This window comes from Gekko japonicus, unplaced genomic scaffold, assembly GCF_001447785.1.
Source record: "Gekko japonicus isolate JY-2015 unplaced genomic scaffold, Gekko_japonicus_V1.1 scaffold175, whole genome shotgun sequence".
Taxonomy (NCBI): Eukaryota; Metazoa; Chordata; class Lepidosauria; order Squamata; family Gekkonidae; genus Gekko; species Gekko japonicus.
This window is the reverse complement of record NW_015166425.1, coordinates 1,053,664-1,064,638: the sequence shown is the minus strand read 5'-3', so window position 1 is coordinate 1,064,638 and position 10,975 is coordinate 1,053,664. Positions and strand designations below refer to the sequence as shown.

Genomic DNA, 10,975 nt, shown 5'->3' with positions numbered 1-10,975 from the left:
AATGGAGAATCTGTCCTTCTTCTCGACCCCTAGAAAGGAAGTCACCTGAAAACAAACAGCCAATCTGTATCACAGTAGAAGCTACTTTTCCAGGGCTAATTGCCCATTGGCTTACTGCCAGGTATCCCTTCCAGGTCAGTCTAAACAATAGCAATGATAGGCAAACAAGTTAACCCTATAATGACTGGATTGTCAGACCTTGTAAACACATACATTTCCAACAGGAAGGGAGGAAGGAAGGAAGGAAGGAAGGAAGGAAGGAAGGAAGGAAGGAAGGAAGGAAGGAAGGAAGGAAGGAAGGAAGGAGCAGCAAGCTTCTAGCCCTTATTGTTCAACGATACAAGTGTAAGAAGAGACACTGGGTGAAATAGGGTAACATTCCAGAGGAATTGCTAAGGAAGACTAAGCATATACAGAGCTGCCATGTACCGAGTTAGATCATTTGTCCATCAACGCTCTGGCTGGCAGTAACATTCCAAGGTCTCTGGTGAAGAAAGGGCCTCTCTGGTTTCTGCAACCTCATATTCTTGGCATGCAAAAGAGGTGCTCTACCTCGGAGCCACGTCTGCTACAGAGGATTATTGGTGGTCAGAATGGAGCTCCTTACAACTATGTCGGATATTGCTGTCCTGCCTTTTCTCCACGATGTGTGTGTTTGTGTGTGTGTGGTGTCGTCAAGTCGCTTGCTACTTATGGCAACCCTCCAAGGTATACAAGGGGGTATATGAACATCTGCATTAAGAACATAAGAGAATCATGGGGTGCGGTCAGACCGCGTGCTGGGAGCGGTTTAAATTGCTCCGGCCCTGATGCGTGGGTTGTTTTTTTTTTAACCTGGAGAATCGCGATCACACTCACCTCCTCGCTCCGGATCGCTGCGCAGCCACATCGCTCCCTGTTGTCCACACGCGGGAGCGTGCGTCACTGTTGTTTTTCTCTCTCTCTCAGTTTGGGCATGCGCACAGGCAGCCATCTGAAGAACTAAAATTTTCACACGTGCGCGGAACAGCGATTTCCACTTCAACCCGACTGCTGTAACGCTTCCCTTTAAACTTTAAAGGACCACTTCCCTTTAAACGTTAAAGGACCACTTCCCTTTAAACGTTTACCCCGAAAATGGCCTCCGTGAGATCCCAAACTCGTCTAAACGCTAAAACTAGACACCATTTAAACATTGTTTTTAATAACGTGGTGGCGGACCTCTGCCTATGTGCACACCGCCAACGCTTTTTAAAAAACGGTGGGCAAAAAGCAGAAGCCTCGGGCAGCTTTTGAGCGGGGAGCGGGTTTAAACCAGAAGTGGCTCGACACCGCAGGAGTGATTAGACGTAAAAAAAGTGCAGCTGGAACCGGAGAATCAGGAAAACACCTATTGGGGGACCTGGTATCATGCAGATAAAATCCGTTTCTGAGGCGGGCCAAAAGCGGACTAAATGGCCTGTCTGAACACACCCATAGAATCATAGAGCTGGAAGGACCTCCAGGGTCATCTAGTCCAACCCCCTGCACAAAGCCATGTTGGATCAGGCCAATGGCCCATCCAGTCCAACACTCTTGTGTCACACAGTGGCCAAAACTCAGGTGCCATCAGGAGGTCCAGCAGTGGGGCCAGGACACTAGAAGCCCTCTCACTGTTGACCCCCTCCCCAAGCACCAAGAACACAGAGCATCCCTTGCCCCAGAGTGTTCCATCTCTACCTTGTGGCTCATAGCCACTGATGGACCTCAGCCATATATGTTTATCCAGTCCCCTCTTGAAGCTGTCTCTGCTTGTGGCCACCACCACTGCCTGTGGCAGTGGATTCCACGTGTCCATGACTCTTTGGGTGAAGAAAGACTTTCTTTGATTTGTTCTAAGCCCTAAATTCCTCAATTTCCTGGAGTGCCCATGAGTTCTTGTATTGTGAGAAAGGGAGACAAGTACTTCTTTCTCGGCCTTCTCTATCCCATGCACAATTTTATAAACCTCTATCACGTCACCCCTCAATTGTTGTTTCTCCAAGCTAAAAAGCCCTAACCTCTTTAACCTTTCTTCATAGGGAAGGTGTTTCTTCCCCTTAATAATTGTAGTCGCTCTTTTCTGCACCTTTTCCGATGCCATATCTTTTTCGAGGTACGGTGACCAGAACTGTACACAGTATTCCAAATAAGGCCGCACCATATATTTATACAGCAGCATTACAATACTGTAATTAAAATTAAAAATTAAAAGATGCCTGCTCCTTGGGAGGAAAGCGATGGCGAACCTAAACAGCATGATAAAAAGTAGAGACATCACCCTGCCAACAAAAGTCCACATGGTCAAAGCAATGGTATACCCAGTAGTCATGTATGGCTGCGAGAGTTGGACTATAAGGAAGGCCGAGCGCCGAAGAATAGATTCTTTTGAACTATGGTGCTGGAGAAGACTCTTGAGAGTCCCTTGGACTGCAAAAAGATCAAATCAGTCAATCCTAAAAGAAATCAACCCTGACTGTTCCCTGGAAGGCCAGATAATGAAACTGAAGCTCAAATACTTTGGCCACCAAATGAGAAGGGAGCACTCCCTGGAGAAGACCCTGATGCTGGGAAAGATTGAAGGTCAAAGAAGACGGGGACGGCAAAGGATGAGATGGTTAGACAGTGTCATAGATGCAACGAACATGAAATTGAGCAAACTTCAGAGGACGGCAGAAGACCGGAAGGCCTGGCAGGATCTGGTCCATGGGGTCGCGAAGAGTCGGACTCGACTGTGCGACTGAACAACAACAATTGTTTGACTGATTTGTTTTCAGTCCCCTTCATGATAATCCCCAGCATAGCATTTGCCTTCTTTATTGCAGTCGCACACTGAGTCGCCATCTGCAGTGACTTAGATGGGAAAAGTACAGAGGAGGCTGACCAAGGCGATTAGGGGGTCGGAGCACCTTCCCTATGAGGACAGGCGGAAGAGTCTGGGACTTTTCCGTTTAGAAAAGAGATGATTAAAGGGGGAGATGATAGAGGCTGATAAAATTATGCTTGGGATGGAGATAGTTGACAAAGGGAACGTTTTCTCCCTCTCCCAAAACACTTGCGCTCGAGGGCATTCAATGAAAGTGATGGGCAGTAGATTCAGGACGGACAAAAGGAAATACTACTTTACACAGGAAGTGATTAAAATGTGGGATTCCCTGCCAGAGGATGTAGTGATGGCCACAGGAATAACCAGCTTTTAAAAAGGGGATTAGATAGACTTATTCTCCATGAATCTATCAATGGCTACAGCAATGGAGACTGAGGGGAAGCTCCACAGTTTGGTGTAGTGGTTAAGTGCGGGGACTCTAATCTGGGAGAACTGGGTTTGATTCCCCACTCCTCCACTTGCACCTGGCTGGATGACCTTGGGCAAGCCCTAGTTCTGATAAGAGCTGTCCTTGAAAAAGAGGTCCTTGAAAAAGAGCAGTTTCTCTCAGAGCTCTCTCGGCTCTTCTGATGTTCTTATGAGGGGAAGGCCTCGGCCTCTCTGCCCTGTTGTTGGCCCTCCAGAGGAACTGGCTGAGGCCACTGTGTGAGACGGGATGCTGGACTAGATGGACCCTCACTGGTCTGACCCAGCAGGGCTCTTCTGATGTTCTTATGAGAGGCAGGCCTCGGCCTCTCTGCCCTGTTGTCGGCCCTCCAGAGGAACTGGTTCAGGTGCCTGTGTGAGACAGGATGCTGGACTAGAGGGACCCTCACTGGTCTGATCCAGGTGGGCTGTTCTTATGTTCTTATGAGGGGAAGGCCTCGGCCTCTCTGCCCTGTTGTTGGCCCTCCAGAGGAACTGGCTGAGGCCACTGTGTGAGACAGGATGCTGGACTAGAGGGACCCTCACTGGTTTGATCCAGGTGGGCTGTTTGTATGTTCTTATGAGGGGAAGGCCTCGGCCTCTCTGCCCTGTTGTTGGCCCTCCAGAGGAACTGGCTGAGGCCACTGTGTGAGAGGCAGGGTGCTCACTAGGTGAACCCTCACTGGTCTGACCCAGCAGGCCCCCCTGATGTCCTTATGAGGGGAAGGCCTCGGCCTCTCTGCCCTGTTGTTGGCCCTCCAGAGGAACTGGTTGAGGCCACTGTGTGAGGCAGGATGCTGGACTAGATGGACCCTCACTGGTCTGACCCAGCAGGGCTCTTCTGATGTTCTTCTGAGGGGAAGGCCTTGGCCTCTCTGCCCTGTTGCTGGCCCTCCAGAGGAACTGGCTGAGGCCACTGTGTGAGACAGGATGCTGGACTAGATGGACCCTCACTGGTCTGATCCAGGTGGGCTGTTCTTATGTTTTTATCTACCGTGACTCCAAGATCACTCTCTTGGTCTTACCGCCAGATCTCTCTCTTACCGCCAGTTCGCACTCCGTCAAAGTATATTTATAGTAAGGATTTTTTGTTCCAATGTGCAATACTCTGCCGTATACTGAATCAGACCCTTGGTCCATCAAGGTCAAGTGCTGTCCACTCAGACTGGCACTGTCTGTCCAGGGTCTCAGGTGTATGTCTTACACATCACCTATGGCCTGGTCCTTATAACTGGAGATGCTGCTGGGAACTGAACTGGGACCTTCTGCATGCCAAGCAGATGCTCTACCGCTGAGCCGCAGCCCTCCCTTTTCCAAGTTGCTCCCCAACCTCTGTTCTATCCTCACAACAGCACTATAAAATAGAGTAGGCTGACAGAGGGAGACTAGTCAAATCCCACACCATGAGCTTTATCGCTGAGCAGTGATCTGAACCCAGGTCTTTCGGTTAAAAGTCCACCGTTACCCACTAAACCACACCATGTTTCATAATACAGAGATGAGCTGACTAGCAGAATAATACATTATGCCAATGATGGGGGGAAATTCCGAAACAACTGCGCAGGATATGAGTTGGTGTCATTCATTCAGGTTGCAGAATTCCATCTTTCCCGTTGCAGACTCTGGGATGCGGAATTCCCCCTCCCCTCACGAGTAAATATGATTCCTCCTTTTCTCCCCAGGTGGTAACGCTGCTTAATGACTTGTATACCTGTTTTGATGCCATCATCGATAACTTTGACGTCTACAAGGTAAGTGTTCTGACAGAATTATTTATGTGGCAAAATGGAAACCAGACTTTTCCCAAGCGTAGAAGAATGGGGAAATAAACTTGCCGACTATGCAGTAGTGGCGAAACTAACAACTTATTTGGGAAATAGCTCGATCTTGAAATGTGACGAGAGATGGAGTGTTTGTTATGGAAACAGGAGACAAACTTAGAATGGGAAAGATTTTTTGTAAAATTTAGAATGAGAAAGAGTTTAAAAATTGTATATAAATGTGTTAGAACATAAGAACGCAAGAGAAGCCAATGTTGGATCAGGCCAATGGCCCATCCAGTCCAGCACTCTGGGTGCGTTCAGACGGGGCATTTGCAACGGAATAGGTGCCGGTTGGAATTCGTGTACTTACCGGCGTTCACACGGCGAACATCTGCCTTCCGTCCCTAACCGTTGCAAAGAGCTTTACACCGTTGTATTCTACCACTAGGTCCCCGAGTGGTGGTATCCTGAGTACAACGGTTGTAATCGCTGTACCCGCCGTCTGATCGCTCTCCACCGTTGAGCAACAACTTCCGTTCGGAAGCCTGAGGCTTCCGATTTTCGCCCGCCATTTTTTTAAAAAGGTCAGCGATATGCGCTTGGGCGAAGCTTCGCCCTGGCGTTTGTTTTTTAAAAAAAGAAAAAGGCCTTAGTTTAGCGTTTCGGAGGCGTCCGGGACCTCAGGGAGGCTACTTTGCTCTTTAAACTTTAAAGGTAAGTCCTTACCTTTAAAGCTTAAATGTAAGACAGGTTTTTTTGCACATGTGCGAAGATCGCCATTCTGTGGATGGCTGCCTATGCGCATGCTCAAACTGAGTTTTTTAAATTAAAAAAAAAACGCCTACACCCACTGCATGTGAACGGGCATACAGCGATGGGCTCCGCAGACAGGAGGTAAGTGTGATCGTGTTTCAGCCGGCATAAACTGCACTGGTTCCAACCGGTACAGTTTATGCCGGCTGAAACGCCCTGTCTGAACGCACCCTCTGTGTCACACAGTGGCCAAAAAGACCAGGTGCCATCAGGAGGTCCATCAGTGGGGCCAGGACACTAGAAGCCCTCCCACTGTTGCCCCCCCCAAGCACCAAGAATCCAGAGCATCACTTGCCCCGGACTGAGAGTTCCTATCTATACCTTGTGGCTCATAGCCACTGATGGGCCTCTGCTCCATATGCAGATGTTGTAATGCATATAAATGTATCACAATGTGAAAGCTGAATGAGAACAAGTCCTGAATATAAACGTATACGGAATCGGATTTGGAACAATGAAGGGGACATTGGGGAGAAATATTTTCCCAAAAAAATTTGCATTTTTGTGTCTGTGTGTGCACCTGGAAGACATGTTGACCTCTGGGGACTGACCCCTACTGGGGGGGGGCACCTGGAGGATAGTCAGAGAGGTGGCTGAATAAAGCCTGCCTCTGTCCTCCCGACTGCTGGAGGTCTGACAAGGTCGAGCTTGCCTGGGCCAGGGTAATAGTTTCAGTTTCTTGTTTGATATACCTGCAACACATAATAACCCTGATATACAAAGCTTGTTATATAATCCCCTTCTTTCTTAATAATGCTTAAGAAAATTATATATACACACACACACACATAACAGGGGTCATTCTGTAGAAAAAGAGGTGCAGGAGCTCATTAGCATAACTTATTTGCATATGCCACACCCCCTGACATCACCAGAAGTGTGTCAAAAGGCAACACCCACCACTCAGGCTCCAGTGGATTGTTTTGGATTGCTAGCTATTGGGGGGGGGGACATGCAGATCTGCCCTCACAGAGGAGGGAGAGCTTGTACCTGAATAAAACTTGGTCTTAAAGGTGCCACTGGACTGTTTTGGACTAGGGGGGCGGGGGAGGGCTCTGCAACATACCTGACTGCTTCTTGCTCTGACTGAGGGCTGCTGGGAGCAGGGGGTGGGGCTTGTTGCATGTGCCCACCCCCTGGGCTCTTTACTGCCGGAGCTCCACTCCTGTGCGCTCCTGCAGGAAATGACCCCTCTATATGTGTGTGTGCGTGTGTGTGTGCGTGCGTGTGTGTGTGTGTGTGTATAAAGGTAAGTGTTCTGATCCTGGCCAGCTTGGGGGGGAGAAGCCAATAGAGTCAGCCGCAGACCGGCAGCTGACCCTCTCCCCCTCCCACCCAGGCCGGATTTGGTCCGTGTGTGGCGCTTAGCCACGTCCCTCATGTGTGCCTCTCCACCTCTTTCCTTCCCAGGTGGAGACCATCGGCGATGCCTACATGGTGGTGTCCGGCCTGCCGGTGCGCAACGGCAGGCTGCACGCCCGAGAAGTCTCGCGCATGTCCCTGGCCCTCCTCGAAGCCGTCCGCAATTTCAAGATCCGCCACCGGCCCGAGCAGCAACTGAAGCTGCGGATTGGGATCCACAGTGGTGAGAGTCCGGGGAGGCCGTGGGAGGAAAGGGTCGCCAGCTCCAGTTCGGGAAGTTCCTGTAGATTTGGAAGTCTGGGGAAGGGGGTGTTTGGGGAGAGGAAAGTTCACGCTGGGATATAATGCCACCAATGCTCCCTCTAAGCTGTGGAGTCTTGTGAGCAAAAATTCTACTTTGTGGGCTACCGGCATTGAAGTTGTGAGCGAGCAATTTGACTGCTGCATAAATTAGTTTGCTCTGGAGCCATCCTTCCTGAGCGAAGACAGAAATGTGTGCGCCAGAGGCTAAAAACCTGTGAGCTAGCTCACACTAACTCAGCTTAGAAGGGAACACTGAATGCCACCCTTCAAAGCAGCTGCTTTCTTGGGGGGGAACGAATCTCTGGAGATCAGTTGTATTTCTAGGAGGTCTCCAGCCACTACCTGGAGGTTGGCAACCCTAGGAAAGGGATATGTCTTTAGCATCCAAAAGGGCATAAGGGAGAGAAGGCGAAGGAGGAGAGTTGGCATTTATAACCCCACCCTTCACTCGGAGTCTCGGAGTGGCTTACAGTCTCCTTCCCTTCCCCTCCCCACAACAGACACCCTGTGAGGCAGGTGGGGCTGAGAGAGCTCTTTCGAGGACTGCCCTTGAGAGAGCAGCTCCGAGAGAACTTGTGACTGACCCAAGGTCACCCAGCGGGCTGCATGTGGAGGAGCGGGGAGTCAAACCCGGTTCCTTCCAGATTAGAGTCCACGCTCCTAACCGCTACACCGAACTGGCTCTCAAGAGGGCTCTGGAGGAGTCGCTGGTTCAACACCCTCTGCACCGTGGTCAGTTTAAACATCAGCTGTGGCAGAGGTCAGGATCGCATGGCCAACCCTATCGTAAGGACAGCCCTGCAGGATCAGAGCAGAGGTCCATCGAGTCCAGCATCTAATAGTGGTCATCCAGGTGCCCCCAGGTGCTACAGATGAAGGCAGAATATTTCACCTTCTTTATGACACTGTGGTTAAGACGCTGAACTGCAGACCGGAAGGTCGGTTGTTCGGCAGTTCGAGACCCGTGTGCCGCATGACAGAATGAGCTCCCGTCTCTGGCCCCAGCTCCTGCCAACCTAGCAGTTCGAAAGCAAGAAATTGCAAGTAGATAAATAGGTAACAGCATTCCGTGCGCTTCGGCATCTAGTCATGCCGGCCACATGACCACGGAAATGTCTTTAGCCAGCGCTGGCTCTTTGGCTTGGAAACAGAGATGAGCACCGCACCCTAGAGTCAGATTCGACTGGCTTTCGAGCAAGGGGAACCTTTTTACCTATGACTGACCCCTGGTTTAGAGGGTTTGTTGTTGTTTGTAGCCATTGCGGTTAGTAGCCATCAAGAAACTTCTCATCCTCCATAAATTTGTTTAGTCCCCTTTTCCAGCCACCTAAGCTAGTGGCTTCCAACCCATCTTGCGGCAGCAAGTTCTGTACATTAGTTACACCATGAAGTTTTCTTTTTAGCTGCTGCAAATCGACTACCAGTCAGTTTCATTGGGTAACACTGGTTTCTCTTGTGATGGGTGAATCTGTTTCTCCAAGTCTGCACCAGTGCACAGCAATTGTTGGCTAGCACTTGTGCCGTTACCAACCCATCCCATCTCCGGAGCTATTTGACTACTACTTTCTTTTGGTTTCTTTAAAGTGCTTCTCAAATAATTGTAAGGTACGGACATTAAAATAATAAATGTACATGTGTTGCTTCAAAAAAAAAAAATAGAGGAACTGGGTCAAGTGGAGCATTGCTGATAGTTTGGCCAGCATTTGATTTACTGGTACATACAGTATGTATTCACAGTATGAACCTGGGAAGAATCCAAGCCCATTCTATGGCAACAGAAATCAGCTGCAATTCATGCTTTATATCTAGATGCACCTTAAGCATGTGGAATAGGCTTCCTCAGAAGTTGATGGGCTCTCTCCTTCCTTGGAGGTTTTCAAACAGAGGCTCGATGGCCATCTGACAGCAATGCTGATTCTGTGAACTCAGGCAGATCATGAGAGGGAGGGCAGGAAGGGTTGCCTCAGTGCTTAGTTCTTGTGGCCCTTCCTTACACGCCCAGGGAAATGCTGATTGCCGCTTTGGGGTCAGGAACGATGCTCCCTCTAAGCTGGGGAGTCTTGTGAGCAGAAATTCTACTTTGCGAGCTACCGGCATTAAAGCTGTGAGTGAGCAATTTGGCTGCTGAATAAATCAGTTTGCTCTGGAGCCATCCTTCCTGAGCGAAGACAAAAATGTGTGAGCTGGAGGCTACAAAACTGTGAGCTAGCTCACACTAACACAGCTTAGAGGGAACACTGGTCAGGAAGCACTTTTTCTCCAGGCCAGTTTGGCCGGGGGATCCTGGAGGTTTTTTGTCATCTTCTGGGCATGGAGCAGGGGGTCACTGGGGGTATGGGGGGGAAGAGGTATTTGTGAATTTCCTGCGTTGTGCAGGGGGGTAGACTAGATGACGCTGGAGGTCCCTCCCCACTCTATGATTCTATGAAGCGATTTTGAGTGCAAAGAGGACCAGACCCTGGTAGTTGGGAGCAGAGATAGGAGCTGAGAACTGCGTCCCCTGACCACTGTTCCCTCTAAGCTGAGTTAGGGTGAGCTAGCTCAGTTTTTAGCCTCCAGCTCACAGATTTTTGTCTTCGCTCAGAAGGGATGGCTCCAGAGCAAACTAATCTTAGGATGCATGAACAGAAGCCTTGTGTCCAGATCACAGGAGGTGGTAGTTTCGCTCTATTCTGCTATGGTCAGGTCCCAAGCTCGAGCGTGTCCAGAAGAGGGCAACCAGGATGGTGAGAGGGTTGGAATCCAAGTCTTACGAGGAAAGGCTGAAAGAGTTGGGTATGTTTGGCTTGGGAAAGAAAAGGCTTAGAGGGGACATGATCGCAGTCTTCAAGTATTGGAAGGGCTGTCATGTAGAAGATGGAGCGGATCTATTCTCTCTTGCTCCGGATTGCAAGACTAGATCTAATGGGTGGAAATTACAAGGGAGTCGTTACCGGCTAAATATCAGGAGAAACTTCCTAACTGTAAGAGTGGTTGAGCAGTGGAACAGTCTGCCTCGGGAGGTGGTGGATGCTCCTTCGCTGGACATTTTCAAGCGGAGGTTGGACGACCAACTTTTGGGTATGTTGTAGGTATGTAGGGCTATCTTTCAGTATACTCCTGCATAGTACAGGGGGTTGAACTAGATGACCTGCAAGGTCCCTTCCAACTCTAATCTTCTATGATTCTAATCTATGCAGTAGACGAATCACTCGCTCACAACTTTAATGCCAGTAGCTCACAAAGTAGAATTTTGGCTCGCAAGACTCCACAGCTTAGAGGGAGCATTGGTCCTGACCTGTCTTTCTCCCCCTATTATGTTTCCCCCTCAAGGTCCAGTGTGTGCGGGCGTTGTTGGCCTAAAAATGCCTCGCTACTGCCTCTTTGGGGACACGGTGAACACAGCCTCCCGCATGGAGTCCAATGGAGAAGGTGAGTGCAATGTTTGGGGAACGGGGGGGGGGGG

At 49.6% G+C, this 10,975-nt stretch overlaps 1 protein-coding gene across 1 annotated transcript in view; it reads left to right on the top strand.

Moving 5' to 3' along the window:
- The window catches only part of NPR1 (natriuretic peptide receptor 1), a 109,910-nt gene that overhangs the window by 96,155 nt on the left and 2,780 nt on the right, over positions 1-10,975 (top strand). Inside the window, exons 18-20 of the mRNA XM_015411743.1 lie at positions 4,972-5,040; positions 7,276-7,450; positions 10,843-10,941. Of these exons, the coding sequence (XP_015267229.1) occupies positions 4,972-5,040; positions 7,276-7,450; positions 10,843-10,941 (343 nt within the window). The remainder of the gene's footprint in view (positions 1-4,971; positions 5,041-7,275; positions 7,451-10,842; positions 10,942-10,975) is intronic.